The sequence below is a fragment of the Pipra filicauda genome, unplaced genomic scaffold (assembly GCF_003945595.2).
Source record: "Pipra filicauda isolate LSUMZ 115617 unplaced genomic scaffold, ASM394559v2 scaffold471_size599564_pilon, whole genome shotgun sequence".
Classification (NCBI taxonomy): Eukaryota; Metazoa; Chordata; class Aves; order Passeriformes; family Pipridae; genus Pipra; species Pipra filicauda.
The window spans coordinates 239337-260302 of record NW_024104611.1 but is presented as its reverse complement, the minus strand read 5'-3'; the positions used below and the strand labels follow the sequence as shown (position 1 = coordinate 260302).

Genomic DNA, 20966 nt, shown 5'->3' with positions numbered 1-20966 from the left:
CTCCTGCCAGGAAGGCAATAAACACCCCATTCTCTGCGTGTCACAGTATCACAACTTCTCCATATAATTACCACTTGAAAGTTAATAGGACTGTGCTCCCAGCGTGAGGGCTGTGTTTTCTGCAGTCCCGGCATGTCCTGCATCCAGGGCTGTCACTGGGGACCTGGCTGGGCAAGCACTGTCTTGGAGGACAAGCTGTTTGAGGCTGCCTGGGAAATCAAGCCACTTCCCAGAGGAAAACCAGTTGTACCCAGGCACTGGACAGGATGGGTAGTGCAGAGGTGGAGAGGTGGCTCCTCCTCCTCTCAGGAGTCGTGATGGACAACACCACTGAAATGCAGGAAAGGGTGATTCAGATAAGGAAACCAAAGCTCCCTGGCTGGCATAGAATCATGAAAATCATTTAGGTTGGAAAAGACCAACCTAAATTTAAGATTGTCAGGTCCAGGCGTTAACCCAGCACTGCCAAGGCCACCACTAAACCATGTCCTCAAGTGCCATATCTACACATCTTTGAAGTACTTCCAGGGCTGATGACTCCACCGCTGCCCTGGGCAGCCCTGAGGTTTTGGGGGCAGAGAAAAGCAAGACTACACCCTTTTCTGTAGCTTTCCATGGAGGTCCAAGTGTTTGCCCGTAGCCAAAAATCACCCCAGGCTTTTAGGGGAGCACTCAGTTCTTTTCTGCACTGTTTCCTTTGAAGAAGCACATCTGTGGCATCACTAGGATTATTACCATGCCATTATGACACAGGGGGTGTTGCTGTCTCTCTCCAAGAAGACTGAGTGTACAGTTTATTTTTCTAGGCTGTTAGCTGGGCTCAGGAGCAAGGTCTATCCAGCCTGCCCCTTTGGGCTGGCACCATGTGCCTCTGTCTTGCCACCACTGCAGAAAACAACCCAGCTGGACCCCAGGAATTACCCCAGTGACCCGGCATTGCCCTGTGCAACCTCACCTTTCAAAATTCAGGAGTGCAAAAGCCTGTGCTGCATCCCTGGCCTTGATGGTAGGGAGTCCCACCAGCCTCTGGACCCTGCCCTGCTCCCTGCTGGCCCTTGCAATGCCATTTCCAATGACCTGGATTACTTCTGTCACTCACTGAGTGAGCTTCTGACTGAGGAAAGCAACTTGATGACCAGAGAGGTGGGAAAGAAAACCAGGCAAAGCACCTCACGTGAAAGCCCAGCAACCCCAGCCTTCATCTGGAGAAAAAGGAGGTTCCTGCAGGCTGAGCTCCACAAGGGTGGGTGCCCAGCCCATGGCTCAGCGCAACTGGGAGCACATTTTATTTATAAACTTTGTAGACCCTCTCCTGCCTAATGTAAAGCCCAAAATGGAAGGCTTGTGCCAACATTTTACCATGGAAATAAGTGTTGGTTGATAATAGTTGGCTGTACCAGTGTGCAGAGGCCTGGTGGTGTTTGTGCAGGGGTTTGTTTGTGTTGACAGCTGTACAGCACCACATCAGCACTGACTCTGCTCTGCAGTGCTATCAGATTTCAGTGTGTGGCTTTGCCACAGCAAAACCCACCACTGCTTTTACATCATAGGCCTCCAGTTTTGAGGGCAAATTTGCGGAGTGAACGCAAATAGGGGAGCTCTGAGTTGAGACCCCTGGAGGCAGCGACATCTGCCTGTCTTTGATAAGAATTTCTGAGAGTAAAGTACTTAGAGTGAAATTAAAAGCTTTGATCTGCTTTTTTGTTTCATCATTATTTCATGTCTGAGGCCTTCACATGTGCCTTTCAGTTCTTTATTAGGCTGCAGTGTTTAGTTACTGCTCCAGTGCAGGGCAGGAGCTGGCAGCCAACTGGCACTGCCAGGGCTCAGCCCCTGGCTCCAGTCTGAGCCCAGCTAAATAAACAGGTGTCAGACACACATCCAGAGCAACACTGCCCCCCAAAATAGTGACCCTCTGGCCCCAACACATGGGGTACCCCTGTGTGAGGCAGCCCCAAATGCCCAGGGCACACAGCAGAGGTGATGACAGAATCCCAGAACCATTTTGGTTGGAAAAGGCCTTTCAGATGGAGTTAAACCACTAAACTGAAAATATCTGAGTCCGCCACTGAACCACGTCCCCAGGTGCCACATCTGCAAGTCTTTTAAATCCCTCTGGGGGTGGTGACTCCACCATTCCCTGGACAGCCTGTTCCTACGCTTTACAACACTTTTTTTCAGTGAAGAAAGAGCATCAGCATCTTTTTTTTTTAATTTTCCCTTCTCCCTGGCCAGAGTCTCTCTGTCAAGCCTGCGTATGCTTTGTAGTATTTTTTTCCTATCACGACAATTTAATTTTTCGCTTGCTTTTTTAAGGGAGGGGAGGAAAAAAAATCCCAACTTTTGCTTTAATGATCTTCACTACTGTAAACTTAAAAGTGCCTTACAGTAGCAGTCTGCCATTTTCTGTTTGCACCAGTCAGTCGCCAGTGATTGATCTCAGAAGCCAGGCTTCATTTTCTAAGCAAAATAAGCTGCAGTTGGCAAAACTTGATTAAAGTGAGTGGAGCTTTATCTGATGTGGCTGTTGCCACTCATTTCAGCGTAATGACTTTCTTTTCAACTACAGAGGACCTGCAGAAGACAGAACAAAAAAGTACGGCTGGGTTTATAACACACTCTTCTAAAAGTTTAAGCGATCCTAATAGGCCATCAAACTGCTGAGAAACCCCTGTGCATGTGGAATAAACTCCTGGTACAGCTGCTGTGGAGCTTGTGTTGTCATCCTTCCTTACATTAAGGTCTGCCACGACAGAAGCTGCTGATGTTACCGTTAAATCCATCATGCAAAAATTGCTGCTGTGATCGTGGACTAAATATAAAAAAAATAAAAATAAAAAATTAAAAATTGAGGCATCTTGACTTTGCTTCCTGATTTTTGAGCATTTAGGTCCTAATGGATCCACTGTGGCTTCTCCCTCCAGGAATGACTGAATAAGGTGAGCTGGAAGGGACCCACAAGGATCATTGAGTCGAACTCAGCCCTGCACGGGGCCATCCTCAAGAGCACGGAGCCCAAAACCCTCTGAGCTCGTGGCACAAACAAGCCATGTCAGCATTCCTCAATCTGTTGCTTCCCATGAGACAGAAGAGTTTCTTTTCCTCTCATTTCTGAGGGAGGGCAGACAGTGAGAGGAGGAAGAGCAGGTGAAATCAGGGAAAGAGGTGCAAATACGAAGCTGACGGGCTCGCAGACAACAGGCTCTATTCCAGTGGCAGCTCCTCTGCGAGGGAACTCGTGCCATGTGAAAAGGTCCCGTGCACAGAAAACAGTCTGCCAGGGGAAAATAAAGAGCTCTGAAGCTGTGAAGTCTGGCACAGCCTGTAAAAATAACTTTGGCTTGGGAGGGGAGGCTGGGAACCCCGCAGCTCCTGGTTCCTTTCAAAGACAATGCCCGGTGCCACAGCGAGGGACACGGAGACTGAGGGCTCCTGCAAACCTCCACCAAAGCCTCCATTTAAATTACTATCAAAGATTAAAGGCTACCCCAAGCCTACGCTCCCTTGCAACTGCATTAATTATTCAGGCAACACGCAGAGCTCTGTAATTGGCTCCTGTCTGACAGCACCGGGCTGAGTTTGTAGGTTAGGGTGGTGCCAGACGGCTGCTGCTGATGATTGCAGACGATTTTGGGGTTTGCTGGTGTGGGAGAGAGGTGTCTTCTAATGCTGGAAGCAGTGTTAGGAAAAATCAGGCTGGGAGGGAGGAGGAGGCAGCTGAGTTGTAGGGAAAGCAGGGGCACAGTGCTGAACCCCCCTGGTGACTGCAGCCCAAAATTAAATGATGGCACTGCCAGGAAGGGAAGACAAGGCAACACATACCCAGACAATAAAAATCCACCCAACCCCTTTTCTTTATCCCCTACCCCTGACAGAAAAAAACCAACCCAAACCCAACAAACCCTGCTCCTGCTCTGCATGAGCACTAACCACTGTGCAGGCTTTATGCAGCTGTGACATTGATTTCATTTGGTAATTTCATTGGGAAGTTCCATCCCTTCCGGCGACCAGAAAACAGCCAGCTCCTGCGAGGGCCCTCTAATTCTTTACTGCAGCTAGAAGTGATTTATAAATGACTTTACAAAATGGGGCCACCGCACACTTTGAAGAGCACCTGGAAGTGCAGGTCTGAAACCAAAGGCCAGGGGTCTGCCAGCAGATCTACAATTATTCCAAGGGACTGGACAGGGTGCCTTGCCTGGGAGACACCATGGCCTCAAGGAAGAGGTCACTTTCCCAGAAGAAGGAAAGCAGAAATTACTGTAGTTATTCTGGCATCGTTTAAATATGAAAATTGAAGAGAGTGGTGGAGAAATCAACACAAATTTCTTCCCCCCCTCAGCCAGAGTGTGGCCAGGGAAGGACATGCTGTGTCCCCTCAGAGCCAATACCACCACGACAACACTGCCATTAAATTGTCAGTCAAGTTTAATGCATCATAAAGAAGTAAAACTACATTGGCATATTTAAGACAAACACTTTTTTTTCCTATGCACACTATCCACTGGACAGTCCCCTTTTCAAAATAACTACTTTTAACAGTCCAAGACAGTTCTTCAATAATTCTTCACATATTCAACCTTCCACGCTTTTCCTTTTTTTTTTTTTTTTTTAAATTCATCTGAGAAGGAAAAAGAAAACTCGTTAAACCTGAAAACATTTACATTGCAAGCCACGTTAGAATGCATAATTGGCGTACAATAACCAATGTATAACAATTGTGTTTTTTTTTTTTACTTAGTTCACTTTGTTCATCAATAAAAGAATATAAAAATCTTGTTCAACCGAGTGCTGTGTATTAAAATAGATTTGTATAGTACTGCACAGTTTCTCCCGGAGTTGTGAAAATGGTTGAAGGGACCACGTGCTGCCTGGTGATGGGCGACGGAAAAAGCCGGTCCCTCGCGTGGTTTTTTTTTAATTTTTTTTTAATTAAAAACAGCGACAACAAAAAAAAAAAAAAAAAAAAAAAAAAAAAAAAGAAGGTATTCGGCACCGTGTGATATGTTGATGTGAGAGACCAGCCTCGGGTCGTGCTCTGGTGGCTTTCCTTAAGTACCTGTTGTGCTGATTGACGGAGACCTCGGAGAGGGCAGGGACGGGGGCACCCGGGGGGTGCTCTGGGAAACCCGGGGTGCCCATCACTCCCTTCCCAGGCAGCCACAGGGAGGGGGGCCGTGGCCTGGGGGGGCCAGGAGGGCCCTTGCAGAATCAGGAAGACTATCTAGTGAAACCAGCAGGTGCACTGGGGTTTCCTCAGGCTAACGCTAAACGCTCCCCAAATATGCTAAAATCCAACAAAACATTAAAAAAGAATCAAGTTTCCAAAAAAAACAAACAACCCACCCCTTTCAATTTTCCATGCCCTGTCTCTCCCCCAGAACTCTTGATATTATCCAGTTCCAGAAACAACCCCTTGAGGCAGTTTTTTTTTCTTTTCCTGTACCATTTCAGCAGATATTTCCACAAGCAAAAAAAAAAAAAAAATTTTTAAAAAATCATGCTACGTATTTTTAACAATAAAAATGCAGTACAAAAATGTAAAGTTATCTTTTTGGCATATTATCTGTACTGTCAAGAAACAAAACCCAGAATAATTATTTGCTTTTTTTTTTCCTTTAAAAAAAAATAAATCCAAAATTAACTAAAAAAAAAAAAAAAAGAGAGAAAACCCCAAAATAACCTCTTTAAAAAATGAAACCCAACCTGCCAAAGGTATCCACTATCATGGTTTATGCTAAATCTTGCACAAAAACTCCATGAGAAAAATACACTGATAGCAAAATAAGTAAAAAGGACCTGCAAAAAAGTAAGGAGTTTTACAGTCATACTTCTTTAAATACTTCGGAACGCATATACAGAAGCATCAGCATGAAAATACTTCAATATTTTACTAGAAACGCTAACTTCATACAGTTTCTTTATTTAAATATCTGCAATTCTCAACTCTAATAATACTGAAAAAAAGGATCTTTTTGTCTCGAAGGCTCTGTGAGTGTCCACGGCGGCCCCGAACCCACGGGGCCAACTTTGTTCCTCTGAAAACAATCCGTGTCAAGTCCTAAGTAGTTCAGTTCCCGGTTACCTCGGGGATCCCAATTCCCCTCCCACACACAGCTTTCAGCCCCACTACGTCCCCACTACCTCACTAACTCTTTGCATCGACAACTCCCCCCTGAAAGCAGGACGGAGACCTGCCTGCCCCCCGCATCCCTCTCCCCACCGGCCGCGCTCCTCCCGCTCCTCCTCGGGCGTAAAGACAATTTAAGGCCAACAGAACAAAACAAAATCTCGTAAGCACGGAAGGTCCGTGGGGAACCCGCTGCCACAGCCCCCTGCGAAGCGGGCTGGCTGGTGTGCAAGGCTCGTCCTCCCCTCCCGCGGTCCGCTGGAGCTCCGCTCCGCTCGCTGCACAAAGTCCCCGGTGCCCCGGCCCGGCGCGGTCAGTTGTTGCCCTGCGATGGCTGCAGGGCTTTGTGCATGGCAGCGGGGCCGGGGGAGGGCTTCATCCAGGGCACCGACAGCAGGGAGGAGGTGGTGGTGGTCGTCATGGTAACCTGAATCATCTGCTCGCTTTGTATCAGTCTAATGAGGGTTTTGAGACGTTCCAGCGATGACTGAGTCCCTTTCTGCTGGGCCAACAGGCTGGTTTTTAGCTCTAAGCATTTCTGTCAAATGAAGAGAAGGAAAGGCTGAGAGCACATTCAAATTGGTGTCAAACATCTCCACCAAACATCCTTTTGTGCCTCGAGTGCACGTCCTGCTCAAATGAAGTATATTCTCCTTTGGGGATAGCAAACCCCCAGCTTAACAAATGGAGTAATCACCAGTGCTGCACACGCTGCAGCAGCTGTCTGAGGGAACAGTGTTCTTCCCGGTCCAAATGCATTTAGAGGACATTTCCAAGCTCATCCCATGGACAGCCTGGCACAAGCACCTTCTGCACTCACTGCACAGGGATGACTGCCATGGGAGTGCAGTAGCTGTGCCACTGGAAAGTACCAAAGGCACCAGTGGGGTCTCTCAACCTCACCAAAAGGCACTGAGGGGTCAAACTCGCCACGATGCATTTTGTACGTGCCACACACTTCAGGGAGTGAGTACTGTGAAGATGCACTGATCTCACTAAATGTTAATATTTTTCTCACTACGTCGATATTTTTGTGGCAGAAAACTTTGCTGTGAGACACAGCTGTTACACCGGTGCAGTCACCAGAAAGCCCCTGTCCAGGGTGGCCAAACTGCACCCCCTGTGACCACCTGGAACGTTTCATACAAACCTCCGTGCAAATGGGCACGAGAGCAGGGGCCAAACAAAGGCATCCCAAATCTCCTGCTTCTCCAAGAAGAGATAAGGAGAATCAGCAATTCCCCTTTCCCTCCCAAACCACAGACTGCTGCAGCCAACTTCCCATTCTTCTGTGAGGGACCAGGTGAGAGACCCAAACCCTGAGCCTGTCTGCTGCATGGAAGGGGACAGTGGCCTCTGCTATCTGAAACCTCCTGTTTTCTCTCTCCCAGTGGGCCCAGGGGTCTGGCAAAACTGGTTACTTGTCTGCAGACTGCTCCTGTTTGGCCGTGGTCCAGACTGCCCAGGGCAGGGATTCTCCGGTCCTGGGGAACTGGGAAATGCTCACTTGGGAGTCAACTTGTTTGGAAAGCAGCTGTGTGGAGCTGCTCCGAGTTGGTTTAGAGAGATGAAATCTCAGGTGAAGGCTAAAGCATGGTCTGATTTTACCAAATAACACCGTTGCACCTGTGGTGTGCATGAGAGGGTTCTTTTTTAACGTAAATCTCTGTTAAAATGTCAGAATGAAATTGCTCTGTGCTGAAACACCTTTAAGTGCTTTTCCCTTTCAAGTGGATACCTTTCCAGTAAATTTAATCATTGGCTGATATTACCATTTAAATAAAATAGTGCTGCCCACTGAAAGAACCCCATTCTGCTTAGGTAGAAATCTTACTGATTTAGACACACACCTGAGAACTGACTGCTTTTCTTTTCCCAAACTCCTCATCCCACTGACCTCTCCTACCTACTTCATACACATGTGTTTCCATTAGTGCTCATGGTGCCTGAACACACTTACAGGGAATATTCCCCACTGTGATGTCTTTTAATAAGTTATTGCTTTTCCTTCCACTCTGTTTTAAATGTGATAAATATTTTAACATGCCCCCTCTGGATAACTGCACTGGTAAAACAAGCAGTGACCTGTTACTCCTGCAGCTGCCACTTTGATTTTTCCAGGGTAAGGAAGTGTCAAACATTTATTGAGACTGCCATGCAAACTAAGAGTCAGGTAGCCCCAAATCAGTTGGAATTATGGCTTTGAATTCAGCCCTTTTAGCTAGAGAGTGGTCCTCATAGCACAATGTATGTGAGAGACACCTCAAACCAACATTTAGCTTTGAAATTAGTTTGAACGATGAAAATTATTGAACCCATTTCCAGTCATGGAGAGGTGTTACAACATTCAGCTCCTGAGACAAATAAAGATGGTTATTTCTACTTCACCTCAAGAGTTTTGAGCTAATGGACAAGCAGCTACCCCTGGAGGAGATGCTTGTGGCTAAACTTTTCCCCTGGAGAATGGAAGTGCCTAGAAGTCACAGAGCTATCTATGGCATTACAAGGAAGGCAGCCCCTGCTATCTGGGGGGGGTTTGAGTGTGTATTTGCCACAGGAACTCAAGTGATTCTCCTCCTCAGCCTGCCAGAGCAGTTGGTTTTTGTGCCTAAAGGAAATCCACGTGTATTTCCTCCGAGAGAAACACATTCACACTTGAAACTCTGCAGCTTGGGGGTAAAAATCATTTTCTAGCCACAAACCACCAGTTTTTCAGGCACAAATGCTTTATAAACATCTCAGCAGGAGACTCTGTGTCCCCAGTCAGGTGTCCTACCTTCACTGCATTGTTGAGAAGTCGATCTTTTTCTTCTAACTGCCTGTGCTCACTCTTCAGCTCACTGCTTCTCTTTAATAACTTTCTCTTCTCTTCTTCTTTGACTGTGGAACAATGAGATTAAGGATGCAGAGGGTAAGGAAAGGACAGACAGCAGGGCTGTGCAGCTGTGCCCATGGCTAGTGCACAGGACAACCCAAAAGCTCCAGTCCATCTCTGAGATTAATTAAAACTCATCCTTAGACCACGTGTCTCCCAGAAAGAGGCGGATGGTGTTTAAAACAGGTCAGCCACCTGTAATGGCAGTGGTTTGTGACCCTGCTGAAAAGCACAATTGAAACAGTGCCAAAGCTCCACAAAGCTCCTTAGGATATGATCTAATGCCCCAAACAGCCCATTGTAAGAGTGCAACATTGATCATTACTGAAAGAGTAATGATCAATGCACAGGTGTCACACAGCATATGAGACTAATGACTGCCATACCCAACAGTACTGAAACAATTGGAAGCTGCTGTTGCTGTAGTGCCTGAGACATTGTGCTACATACCCAATTACATGGCTCTGCTTAGCCTGACTGTGCCTCTCTGCCTCCCACACTATGATTCTGCCTCAAAATCCCATTTTCAGCCCCGTTCTCAGGAAGGCACCACTTTGATGACAGTCTCCCCCAGAGAGTGAAGATCCTGACAGTTCCATCTCAGCTTCCTTTCAGAGGGAAGATGGCAAGGAGCAGATCAAGGGGAAGGGGAGAGAAAGTGGCTTTCTGTTCCCAGCCCGTTATGGCCCTTTGCTTACTGCCACCATCAGACCTGGCAGCGTTGCAGCACTACTTTAACACTACTGCTGAGAGGGACTCAAATGGCAGGGAATCCCTTGTCAGCATCTGCATTAACCCCTACCTGTTTTATGAGTAACATAGGAGTGAACAATAGCCAGAGTTCCAGTCCATGGCACGTTGTCATCTTTCTTTAACACCTATAAGCCCAGGAAACAGTAAAAGTTTAGGACTCCACAAAGACACACGTTAACATTTCTCTTCCTCCAGCCTTGCAGCTCTGCAGGACCAGATCTTGGGTCCTTGTCTCAGGACATGACAGTGATCTCAAAGCTGAACGTAAAGAACTCTGAGGCACAGAATCTACACTTTAGTGACACTTGGGTGTTTTAGTAATTGTTTTCTTGCCTGTGCAATCAGCATTATTCACAGCAACTAGACAGACCAGCACTTCTGCCATGACTGTGATCGACAGCTGTGTGTAAGTAACATGATTTAAAGGAAAGGAAGTGTTCTCCTCACAGCTTTCAGACCCACTGGGGAACTCCTGACACTGCCTCCCTCCTCTCCAAGGTTTACAGTCCTTGTCAGGCAATGCTGGTGGTGTTATTGTAAACGAAAAATTGTAAAGCCAAAGGAATGGAAGGGACATTTTAAAAGGACAATTCTTAGCAGATGTGATTGCAGGTAAACTAAGTCTAGGATGATGAAAATACCAGAAATAAATACTTCAAGCTGTACTAAAAGCCTCTCAGTACTTCTGTAGCTAATGCAGTCCCCTAAGCTGGGACTACGGGTTAGATCAGTTTAGTGGTTCACAAATTGGAGGTTTGTCCCATTTTCCCTCCTTGGCACGCCACGCTCCATGTATCTCACCTTCTGTTGGCACTTTGGGCAGACCCAGACCCCCTTGGGGGCAGTTTTGAGGGGTGGGTCCAAGCAGTTGAGGTGATATGCTCTGGGACATGTGCCACAGGGCTGCAAGTTAACTCCACGCTTGCAAGCAGTGCAGTGCTCATCGTGGTGGATCTCACTCTGCAAGAGAAGAAGGGTGGCTTGGGTAAGCTCAGCCCTTGAGAATTTCTCTCTGTACAGCACCCCAAGCCTCTACTGCAGCAGACAGGCCCCTTCAAACACAGAATGTAATCGTCAAAGGGACCCTGACCTCTGCAGGAGAGAGAAATAATGTATGATAACAACAAGCACAAACAAACAAACCAAAGAGCCAGAAACAAGTTCCATAAATTGAAAGAGAAACATAAAACCCAACTAATCAAACACAGGAGGGGAGCTGACTAATGTAGCCAGCTTGTGACACGGGAATTATTGCACTTCTTTTTTGCCAGTGTGTCACTCCGACACGTGCATCTCTGTATCTCTCTTCTGAAGCACGGGGAAGCAAAGTTAACCTGGGGATCCCTTGTCCTTTGCCTCCAAAGCAGAAGGGAACAAGCAAGAAAAGGGTTCTTTTCTTGGGGAAAAGGCCCAGTTCCATGTGTCATGCCCACTGCCTGAAGGAGAGCACAGCCTTGGGCTCGGTACCCTCCTCGTGAACTCCTCCGGAGGCCTCCTCTCTTCTCCCTGGCACTAATTGTTCTCTGCTCAGACTTGCTCTGACAACCTTTCTCCAACAAGACTGATTAGTGCTTTGTCTGAAGCAATACATAAAATGAACTAAGACTCATCAACAAAGTTACAGTGTCATGTAGTAAATTGCTATGCTAATCTGGTGGCAACGTTAATTACTCTTTGTATAATTAAGTGCATTTTAATAAAGGAGATACTGATTTTGAAACTCTCATGTCTTTTCAGGCATTGTAAAAAACCCTAAATTTCCTACTGGTTTGCCAGGAAGGAGAATAATAATTTTATATGTTTGTTAATTCCAAAAGCATATTTTCATTTTGAGGAATATTAATTATGTTTCATGATGGTTTTAGTCAGGCTTACATCTTAAATTCTAACTCAGTCCTATAAAAAAAAAAATCACTCTCCAAAATACTACTCTTTAAAAACTCCGAAAATCTTAATTTTAACCTCCAGGTAAAGAGATTTAATCCCTAGAAACTAGAACGGTTACTCATTTTTCTTAAAATTTTCATTAAACCCACAAATCTGGGCTAGCAATTTCTCAATCAGTGGCTTCTACAAAAGGATTAAACTCAAGCCTTGCATATGAAAGAGTTCACCTCTGAAATTCTAGCTTAGGGGATCAAAGATTTAGTTAAGTGGGACACAAGGATACCGAAATTTGGTACCTTGGTAGCACCTACAATAATCAGAAGCAAGCACTGAATTACACAGGGATGAGGAAGACACTGCTAACACACAAACTTGACTGCACATACCTTCCAGAAGGGATCCTCATTTGCTAGCATATAAAAGAAGGGCAGAGAACAGATTAGTGGCAAATACATTGCTGGAGTGACTGCTGGCTCTCAGCTAGGGGAGCAATTTTGGTCGGGCTGTGACACAGGAAACCAGGACATTGCCAAAACTCACATGGCCAGGAAAGAATGCAACAGCAAGCAGTGGAATTAGCATTTGAGACTTAAACCTGTGCACTGCAGGAATCCCACGTCCAGAGCTTCTGGTGCTAAAGGGTCACAGTCTGATGAGCACGTGCTATTTCACATTTTCAGACATTTTCACCCAGAGCTCTTCTCCACAGCAGTCAAAAAGTGTTCCTTAGGGACCTGAGCCTGCTGGGGAATGAGCAGTGTGGCCCTGAACCAGCAAGGCACTTAACATGAGGATGAAATGGGTGCCTCTCACTTACCATTAAACACATGTTTAAATGTTCAGCTGATTCACGGCCAAAATGGTCCAAAACTGGGGGGTGAGCCTGATGGTATCATCAGCTCTTCCTCATCAAAATACTCCCCCCCAAAAAGCCAGTGACCTTTTGATGAACCGAGTCTGTAGTGATTGCACTCACAGCCTGATAAGAGCATCAACCATCAGAGCCCACTAAAACCAGGCCAAGCCTTTCATAAAAAAAATATTGGTGGGATTCATCACACTTCAGCCCAAAAATAAAAAAAGCTGGAAGGCGTGAACAGCTTTGTGGAAACCACACAGCAGGTTGCGATTTTTGCCGCTAATTTCCCAGAATCATGGATTCATAGAATATCCTGACCTGGAAGGATCATCCAGTCCAACTCCAAACCCTGCCCAGGACACCCCAACAATCCCACCCTGTCCCTGAGAGCGTTGTCCAAACCCTCCTGGAGCTCTGGCAGCCTTGGTGCTGTGCCCACTGCCCTGGGGAGCCTGGGCAGTGCCAACCACCCTCTGGGGGAAGAACCTTTGCCTGAGATCCAAGCTGAGCCTGCCCTGACACAGCTCCAGCCATTCCCTCGGGTCCTTGCACGAGGCTGGTGCACACTGCACACTGTCCCAGTGACAAACACCTGATGGAGAGGCCTTTCTTTGGACTAAAGAGAAGAAACCAAACTGATATTTCCCTCCTTCTGTCCTTCTTCAGCTCCCTCTCTGATCCCAGTGGGAATACAGCCGCCCCAGTGGGATCCCTCATACCTGGGAGTCATCTTCATGTTTATCTTTAACAGCCTTTGATAGACTTTTTTTTTTCTTCCATAAATTTCTCTGCTTTCCCCAAGAATTGTAGAATACTTTGGCAAAGAGTTCCATAAACAATCAGAGCCCAATAAAATCTGTAGATGTCACTTCATATCCACAAATACACACACAGAGGGCCACCACGATATGACACCACGATTACTCGGGGGATATAAATGTTATTCAGATAAACAGAGGCTTGATAATTGAAGAGTCTTTTCTACAAATGATACATGTCAGGGGACACGACCTCATTTCAGGTAAGACGTTTTCAGACAAATGAATCCTGATTAATTGACGTTTTGATCAAAATTTACAAGAATTGTTCCTCCTTCTGCATTTCCAGAAATGACAGTTGTTTCCTGGACGTCATGGGGGTTTTTTCCTAGTTTGTTTATCTGCCTTTCCAGCTCACTTTTGCTACAAAGTTTTAAACTTTTTAAAATACATCCACTTCTGCCTTCGAGTTGATGAAAAATTAAACAGAAGGCAATATTTTTAAAGAAGAAGCAGTTTATAAGAGAAGGGGCAGCCATCTCTGCACTGAAGGTGGAGAACTGTCTGGGACAGCATCTGCCTGCAGTTCAGAGCTTGCACAGCATCCAGCGTGGTGCATATGGCTAAAAACACCCTGCAGACATGGGGAATTCTGCTATAAAGAAGTGCAGCTTAAAACTCTCAGAATATGCAGAATCCCAGCAGAGATTCTGCATCCTGGAAAAAAACAAAGATACAGGACTACAAAGAGGAATTAACAATTAAGGAGAGAGAGTGCTGATTTCCAGGCAGCTCTGAGACAGCTGCATCACTGGAGCTCTGACACTTGTCTACTTCCTTGCAAATAAAATGGGAATCATATGGTGGAAAGAAGGTCAGAGATTTCAAACCCCAACCTAAATAAAACCCACCCAGGGGCTCCAGCACGGCTTGCCAACATTTCCATCCTCTCCTGGCTTTTCACATGTGTTTACATGGGTAAAACAAGTGCTATGATAAGACAAATAATAAATTACAATTTTAATTTTTAAGATAAAACTAAGCCAGGAATAATGTTCTTTCCAGTGGGGCTCACACGAGCCTGGGCTCCTGCTAAGAGGGATGTCATCAGAGCTGTTTACTGTGCAATAACCTCTCCTGTCCTCTGAGACCCCACACATTTGAGGCATATGGTAAGTAGGGCAAGTGCCTGCATCTGGCAGGGGAAGTTTTGAAGGGAGGGAGAAGCACTGCTCCATTTCAGGCAGGGCTCCTGTGGTGCAGGAATTCAAGGCAGGGCCACAGAGGTGAACCTCAAGCACTAAACGTGACACCTGACAGGGATGTCAAGCAAAACACTGAAAAACTGCCAAAACTTCACGTCTTAATTGTAATTACCCCTGTAAATGCTCCTAATACTGAAATAATATTTCACTTAGAAAAACATCTGCCTTCCCTTCCCTCCAATGCACCACGGTAGAGTGAGTTATAAAGGCAAAACAAGAGCGAGGGCAGAATCACATTTCTTTACTGGCTTCCTCTCCTCTGCTGAAATGCAACTCAGGCTTCTTTTTGTTTCCTTAAAATACCACATGGCCTTGCCTGAAGAGTTAAACTGTGCCCAATGTTCTCTGTGTTTCATCTCCCAGCTCTTTGCCTCCTCTGTGCTGCACATTTTTCCTGGGATGGGCTTCTTCCCACCAGCTCATCAGCAGCATCCCCAAATGGCTCCCCTGAGTTGTTAATTCTCGAGGCTTCTACTGTGACATTTTCAGAATCTGAAGTTCTTATAAATGCAAGATTGGAAGGAATCTTCAAGGTCATCAAATCTGGATTTACCAGCTCCAGCTCTTGGAATCAGAAAAACCATGGGGGTTTCTGTCACTGTTTTTAAAGCAAAAGATATGGGAAATTTCTAGCCCTTGAGGGTGGACAGGAGTTCCTTAAAGCTGGTGAAAAGAGGCAAATGAAAAGCCAAAAATAGTAATTATTTTTTACACCCCAATTTTTCAAGACATATTTTTAAGGACTTGGCATTGGCAACACTGCCTTCTTCAATCAGTTCTCTCACTGCGCGGTGTTTACACCACCAGAGATCAGATTTTCCTCTGATTGCAGAGACTTTGGATCCATTTCTACACGACTGTGACCTTCAGCCTTATCCTTCAATTGTTTCTGCAGGAAAACCATCCATTTTCCGTCCACACTAAAAAGTGCAGGGACCTTACACAAAGTAATGCCCTCTGGTATCCTGGCAGTAAGTCAGATGAAACCCTACTAATAAATATTTAACATGTCATTAGAATAGCAGTATATCCATTTAAAATGTGCTTACCTCTTGTCGAGAGGAACAAGGGGTTATTCAAATAATTCGACGCGAGGCGTTTCCGCTGCAGGGGGAGAGAAACCAACCACAGTGTCACTGCAAAGGGCTCTCCTTGCCCCTCAAATTTCACGTTAACCATCTCCACAGGCTTCCCTCACACCCAACCAGCTCTCCAACAGCTACTTGGATTGGCCAAGGGGGCAGTCAAACAAACAGCTGCACGATTCACCTTCCCAGCCAGCTCTTCACGGAGCAGCTGGATGTGCATTAGATGAGAAATACGAATTGCAAACGTTATTGATGGGGTTTCAGGATATCCATAAGGGGGAAAACGGCGTAATAAACTGTTGTTGTGACATGACATCTTTATTTGAATGCATAGAAATGGTGATGGACTTCCCACCTGCAGGAAAACCGCCTTTACCTTTGTGACACCTGCCTGCAGTTCAGAGGAACACACTGAGTTTGCAAGCAATGCTTGTAAGCAAAACATTTCCCTTTCAGGAGTGAGCATGCACGACCTGGAGGAGCTGACAGTGATTTCAACCTGCTGAGGTCACCAAAGTTACAAACACAGGTCACTGCAAACCTGGCTGAGATGTTTAACCCATCAGATGGCACGAGCTGCTGCTCTAGAGCAAACCAGCCTTCACCAACAGTCTGTACAAGCCCTGACTGTCTCTCTGAGCCATCCAATACTTGTACAGCAGGACTGGGAACAGCACCACTTCCCTCCATTAGATGTTGTTAGATTCTGCTTGGAGGAAAATTAGAGGGGTTTTGCTAACAAATGATTTATTCTGAAGTGAGTAAACGGTTCTCTTCTAAATGAGTGCCTGCCAGTCTGTTAAATGAATTTTGAATAGATGTTTCTTTCTCAAAAAAAATTAACAAGCCTGAAACTTTACCCTTTCCTATGGAAAAATAAAAAAAGGCTGCTGAGGGTAGGGAAACAGAATGGTATCTCATTTTTTTTTAGGAACAAAGCTTTGAAAAGAAGAAACACAACATTCAAGTGAAGACATAAGAGCATGATCCCATTTTTGCAAGCAAGGAAGTCAGCACCACTGCAGATGCTGAGCTCCTGCCGTTCTGAGGGGCGTTGGCAAATAAAAAGTCTAATTTATATGCAATTCCAATTTAAACAATCATGAATTAAAGATCATTCAGAAGACTAAATTAAACTGCGCCAAAATGCCTGGAATGCCACAAATACCTCAACTCACTGATTAGCAAATCAATCTGAGCAGCTAATTGATCAGAGAAAAACCATCTGCCTCCATTGTACTGGGATGGCATTCCCCATGGTCAGTCCTTAATGACAGCTCCTAATGAGGACACAGCTGATCAGCCACAGGACTCCTCCACAGACATTCCTTCCTCCACTCCAGCCTTCACTTCAGGACAGGCTTTTGAGAGCAGATACCATGAGAAGGATGAACCAGAGGTGCAGCAGACCTGCTCCATCTTCTCTTCCACCTCTGCCCCAAGATAACTGAGTTTCCCACAAACACCCATTTGCAGCCACAAAACTCTGCTGCAAGTGTTTTCAAAATTTTATCAGGACAAAAAGGTCTAAGGCACTTCAAATTTAATGCTAGCAAGGCTGAGTTCCTACTGTGTTAAATACTGGGTGTGTGGACATCAGTATTGGCACTGAAGAGTTGAGTTCTGAAGAATTCAAGTGCTGCTCTGGAGTATAAAAATCTCCAATACTTTCAAAAAAAGGTGACTAAGCAGCTCGACTACAGAGGTGGGTTTCTTCTTGGCCTCATCTGTCTGCTGTCTGCCAACAAAGGCAGAAATCTGAACTGTTGGCAAACCAAAAACACTGCATGGCTTGTACCTAAACAAAGAAAAATCACTTTCTTTAGGCTTTAAGAACTCAGAACACAGAGAAATTCTGCTTAAATGGCTGCAACTGAATTTCATTTCAGTAGGAAGTTCAAACAGCAACCCCAAACTGTGCTGAAATTTTAAGAGTGAAATTTTAATTAGCTGAATAAATGTATATAAGTCAGTTCAGAAACAAAGAAAATTTTCAGAAAAAGTTAAGCCTATTTATATGCTGCTTTTACACCAGGTTTGCAATCCAATATTATGCAGGACCAAATTCTGATGTTACTATAAGTGTAACAGACAACAGATATTATCCAGAGCATTTTTATTTTTAATTATGCATTATTATATTTATTATGCAGGCTTCTAAACCCCCTGCAGAGCACACTGATTCTTAAACCAACACATCCCTTTTATGAATGCCTCTAATAAAAAAAGTGAAGTTCTCCATTTATTATTTGGCACATAGGAAAAGAGAAATAGCAATGCAAGTTTGAACATAATGCAGCGCTTCTGTTCTTCAGTTCTGACCTAAAGGGACTGCCTGCGTGGGTGAAAGAGTAATCAGGTCCCACATTAATTTAGTCCTTTTGGCCTTTATTAAAACTAAGATGAATTCTAGTTTGAAGCAAGTGATGTTGTTGGGGTGAAAACCTGTTGCTTAGCTACTGAGATGAGATCTTTTCTTTCTTTTCCACATCAATAAGTCTTTACAAGTAACTGTGTGGTTCTGCATTCATATATATTTTTGCAATAAGAAGCACTTAGACCTTTTACTGACGTGAAACAGAACTGTGGCAAAAAAAGTGAATGATAAAGTACCTCTGTTTCCAAGAGTCCACTGTAGGCTGGATTGGCTGTGCTTCTTCTCTTTCTTTCCTGACGCTTGCTCTGGATTTCTGTAACCATGGAAAGAAACAGGAATTGTGGATTTCTCATTCATCAGGGGAAAATGCAGATCTAACTTGTTAAGCGAGATGCTCTTACCCTCAGCCCCCCGGGCTTTGTGTTCAGTTTCGGTTTCTAAAGCATAATTGGGTTGCATCAGCACTGATATTTGCTGCAGTTCAAGGTTTGACATTAATAAGGTTTTCCTTGTGAGATTCAGAACACAGGCATTTTTTATTTTTTCCTTCCTTCGAGGTGGACTTCTGCTGCCCTACAAGATTTTTATTATGATCCCTTCAGACACGTATTCAGCAAGCATCGTCAGAGAGCTGTCAAAGTACTCCAGATGTCTGCTACTAACAAAAAGGAAGCATTTAAAGCAATTAAGCCTTGTAATTCCCATCATATGAAAGCAGAGAGATCCTTTTTTAATTCAATTTACATTGCTTTTCCTCTGTGGAGGTTGGAGGAAGCATGGCTGGAATGGCATGGCTAGATTCAGTTCTAACTAGAGCTTGACGATTTGTCCACCCAAAACCATACAAATTTATAACCCTGAGCATGTAAATTGTTATGGGCTGTGCACATATCTGTGCCACTGCAAACAGCAGCACAACGATGGGCTCTTTGGGCTGCAGCCCTGGTCAGAGAAGGGTGAGACACAGGGGTACTCCCTTCTAGAAAATGGTAACACCTATCCAGGGCAGCACGTGCTGAGGACAGCGTTTAGCAACCATCAGCCACGTGCATCCCTCTGTAAACACACACAGAAAGAGGGAGCAGATTACTCAGCCACAGAAACCTGCAGGTTTAGTGCTATTTTTATCTGAGCTGGGATTCCATTTACATCACATGGAATTTCTTTCTCCAGCTCTTGACATCAGTTCAGACTGGTGAGATTTATTACAAGCACGTCTTTTATAGCCCATTATTTTGACAATGAAGAGCAGACATACTTTAGCAAGGAGAGCTCCCCAGCATCCATCCCAAGACTTGAAGTGTGTGCTCTACTCCAAAATGTTTCCTGTGTGAATATTATATGTTTAGACTCTGTGTTGAGGTGCCAGAGGGATCCTGTTGGTCTAAACGCCCCCTCAATGGTGATACCTCTGTTCTGTCTTGCCCTAAGCAAATCTCAGAAGGAGAGGAACTGGCAGCAGCCAGTCCTTCAGCCCAGAGGAACACACCCAACAGGAACTTAGGACACCATCTGGTTATGCAGAAGGTCTGGCATCTTTCCTCAGTGTTTGAGCTAAATGGGTCCATCTCAGAACATCCTCAGCACCAGCCTTTGGGATACAGAGCACGATCTGTAATCCAACAGCAAGGCACAGTCCAGCTTTCAGGGTGGTTATGATCCATGGGAATTGGATTCCCAACACCTAGGTCTGGTTTCCAGGCACCCTTTCCAAGTGCTAATCATTCCCATGTACCACTTTCAGCATTGCCACAGTGAAGGGTGTCAGTGCTGTCACTCACGTCTTGGACACTTGGTCACTGTGTGTGAGGACCTCGTCTGGGTAACAGTTCTGTCCTGCTGCAAAAGTCTTTCCCATGAAATGCTCATCTCTCTATGCTGAAATCTCCATCCTGAAGCTTCCAGACTCTCTGACAGCCTCTGAAGGGAATCAGGCCTCAGTGGCAGCAGGGTGAGTGTCAGACACACATCCAGCAGCCCGTCAGAGCCACTAGAAGAGAGATGGTTGCTCTTGATGTCAGCGTTCTTGTAAGGGAAATGCTCTCGAGGCCCAAAGGTAACAGAGAGGTCACAGCAGAGGAACCATGTGCCTTGGTGCTGGAAAAAGCAGAGGGAACGGCCCTCTGCTGGCTCTTTGCTGTCAGCAGTGTGAGCTGGAGCTGCGGTTCCTGCAGCTCAGCAGCCCCAGGTACCCACTGAGTGAACCCAGGGCTTGCAGCACCCCAGCACCCCTGTGGTGGTGCAGGGAAACACCTGAAGGTGGGGCAGCCCAGGCTTTGTCTTCCAGAAATGGTCACAGGGATACAGCATTGTGACTTTTCACCGGCCCAGAAAAAGAAACAAAGAATTGGAGCCAGCTCTCTGTGCACACAGCTGGGCCAAGAGCCCCCCAGAAGGACTTGGGGGGGCCTGTAGATCTCTGCCCTTCTCAACCCCAAGTCAAAGACTTGGGTACCTGCTCTTTGGTACCTGCTCTCACCAAGGCAGCAGAAACACCTGCTGGAATCACACACATGGCAGAGACCTGGAATGCAGCTTTGGGAGAGGCACTGCCATGGCACAGAGAGAAAAGCTGGCTGGGTGAAAGGAACAGCAGTGGGAATAGATGGGAAGAGAGAGAAAGAGAGAGAGGAATGAACTGAAACAGCTCGAGGTGTATCACCCTGTGCAGCCATCAGGGAGGGAGAGCACGGTGTCAGCACTTTATTTATGGAAACTGAACAAAAATATCCATGTATTTACGTACATCTAAGAGTGGGTCTGTCAACAAGCACACCTAGGCAGAACAAAAGCATACAGCAGTGTGGCATCTTTTGTTACTTGCCACTTCTGCTAAAAACTGTTGTGTGCCTTCCAAATAGGATGCAAGAAAGTTGAATTAAATTTGTTTTATCTAATTAAATCATAAACATTTCAGTAACCTAGATGGAAATATTTCAGTTTTTTATTTTGCTGTGGTAAATCAAGATGTGCA

At 45.5% G+C, this 20966-nt stretch overlaps 1 protein-coding gene across 1 annotated transcript in view; it reads right to left on the bottom strand.

Annotated features, from left to right (window-relative positions):
- Positions 1 to 5677: 5677 nt before the first annotated feature.
- PHF21B (PHD finger protein 21B) overlaps positions 5678 to 20966 on the bottom strand; it is a gene marked incomplete at its 5' end in the record, with an annotated part of 58580 nt that continues 43291 nt past the window's right edge. Inside the window, 7 exons of the mRNA XM_039386207.1 lie at positions 5678 to 6668; positions 8907 to 9010; positions 9808 to 9883; positions 10560 to 10718; positions 12032 to 12054; positions 15577 to 15631; positions 18229 to 18305. Of these exons, the coding sequence (XP_039242141.1) occupies positions 6444 to 6668; positions 8907 to 9010; positions 9808 to 9883; positions 10560 to 10718; positions 12032 to 12054; positions 15577 to 15631; positions 18229 to 18305 (719 nt within the window). The remainder of the gene's footprint in view (positions 6669 to 8906; positions 9011 to 9807; positions 9884 to 10559; positions 10719 to 12031; positions 12055 to 15576; positions 15632 to 18228; positions 18306 to 20966) is intronic.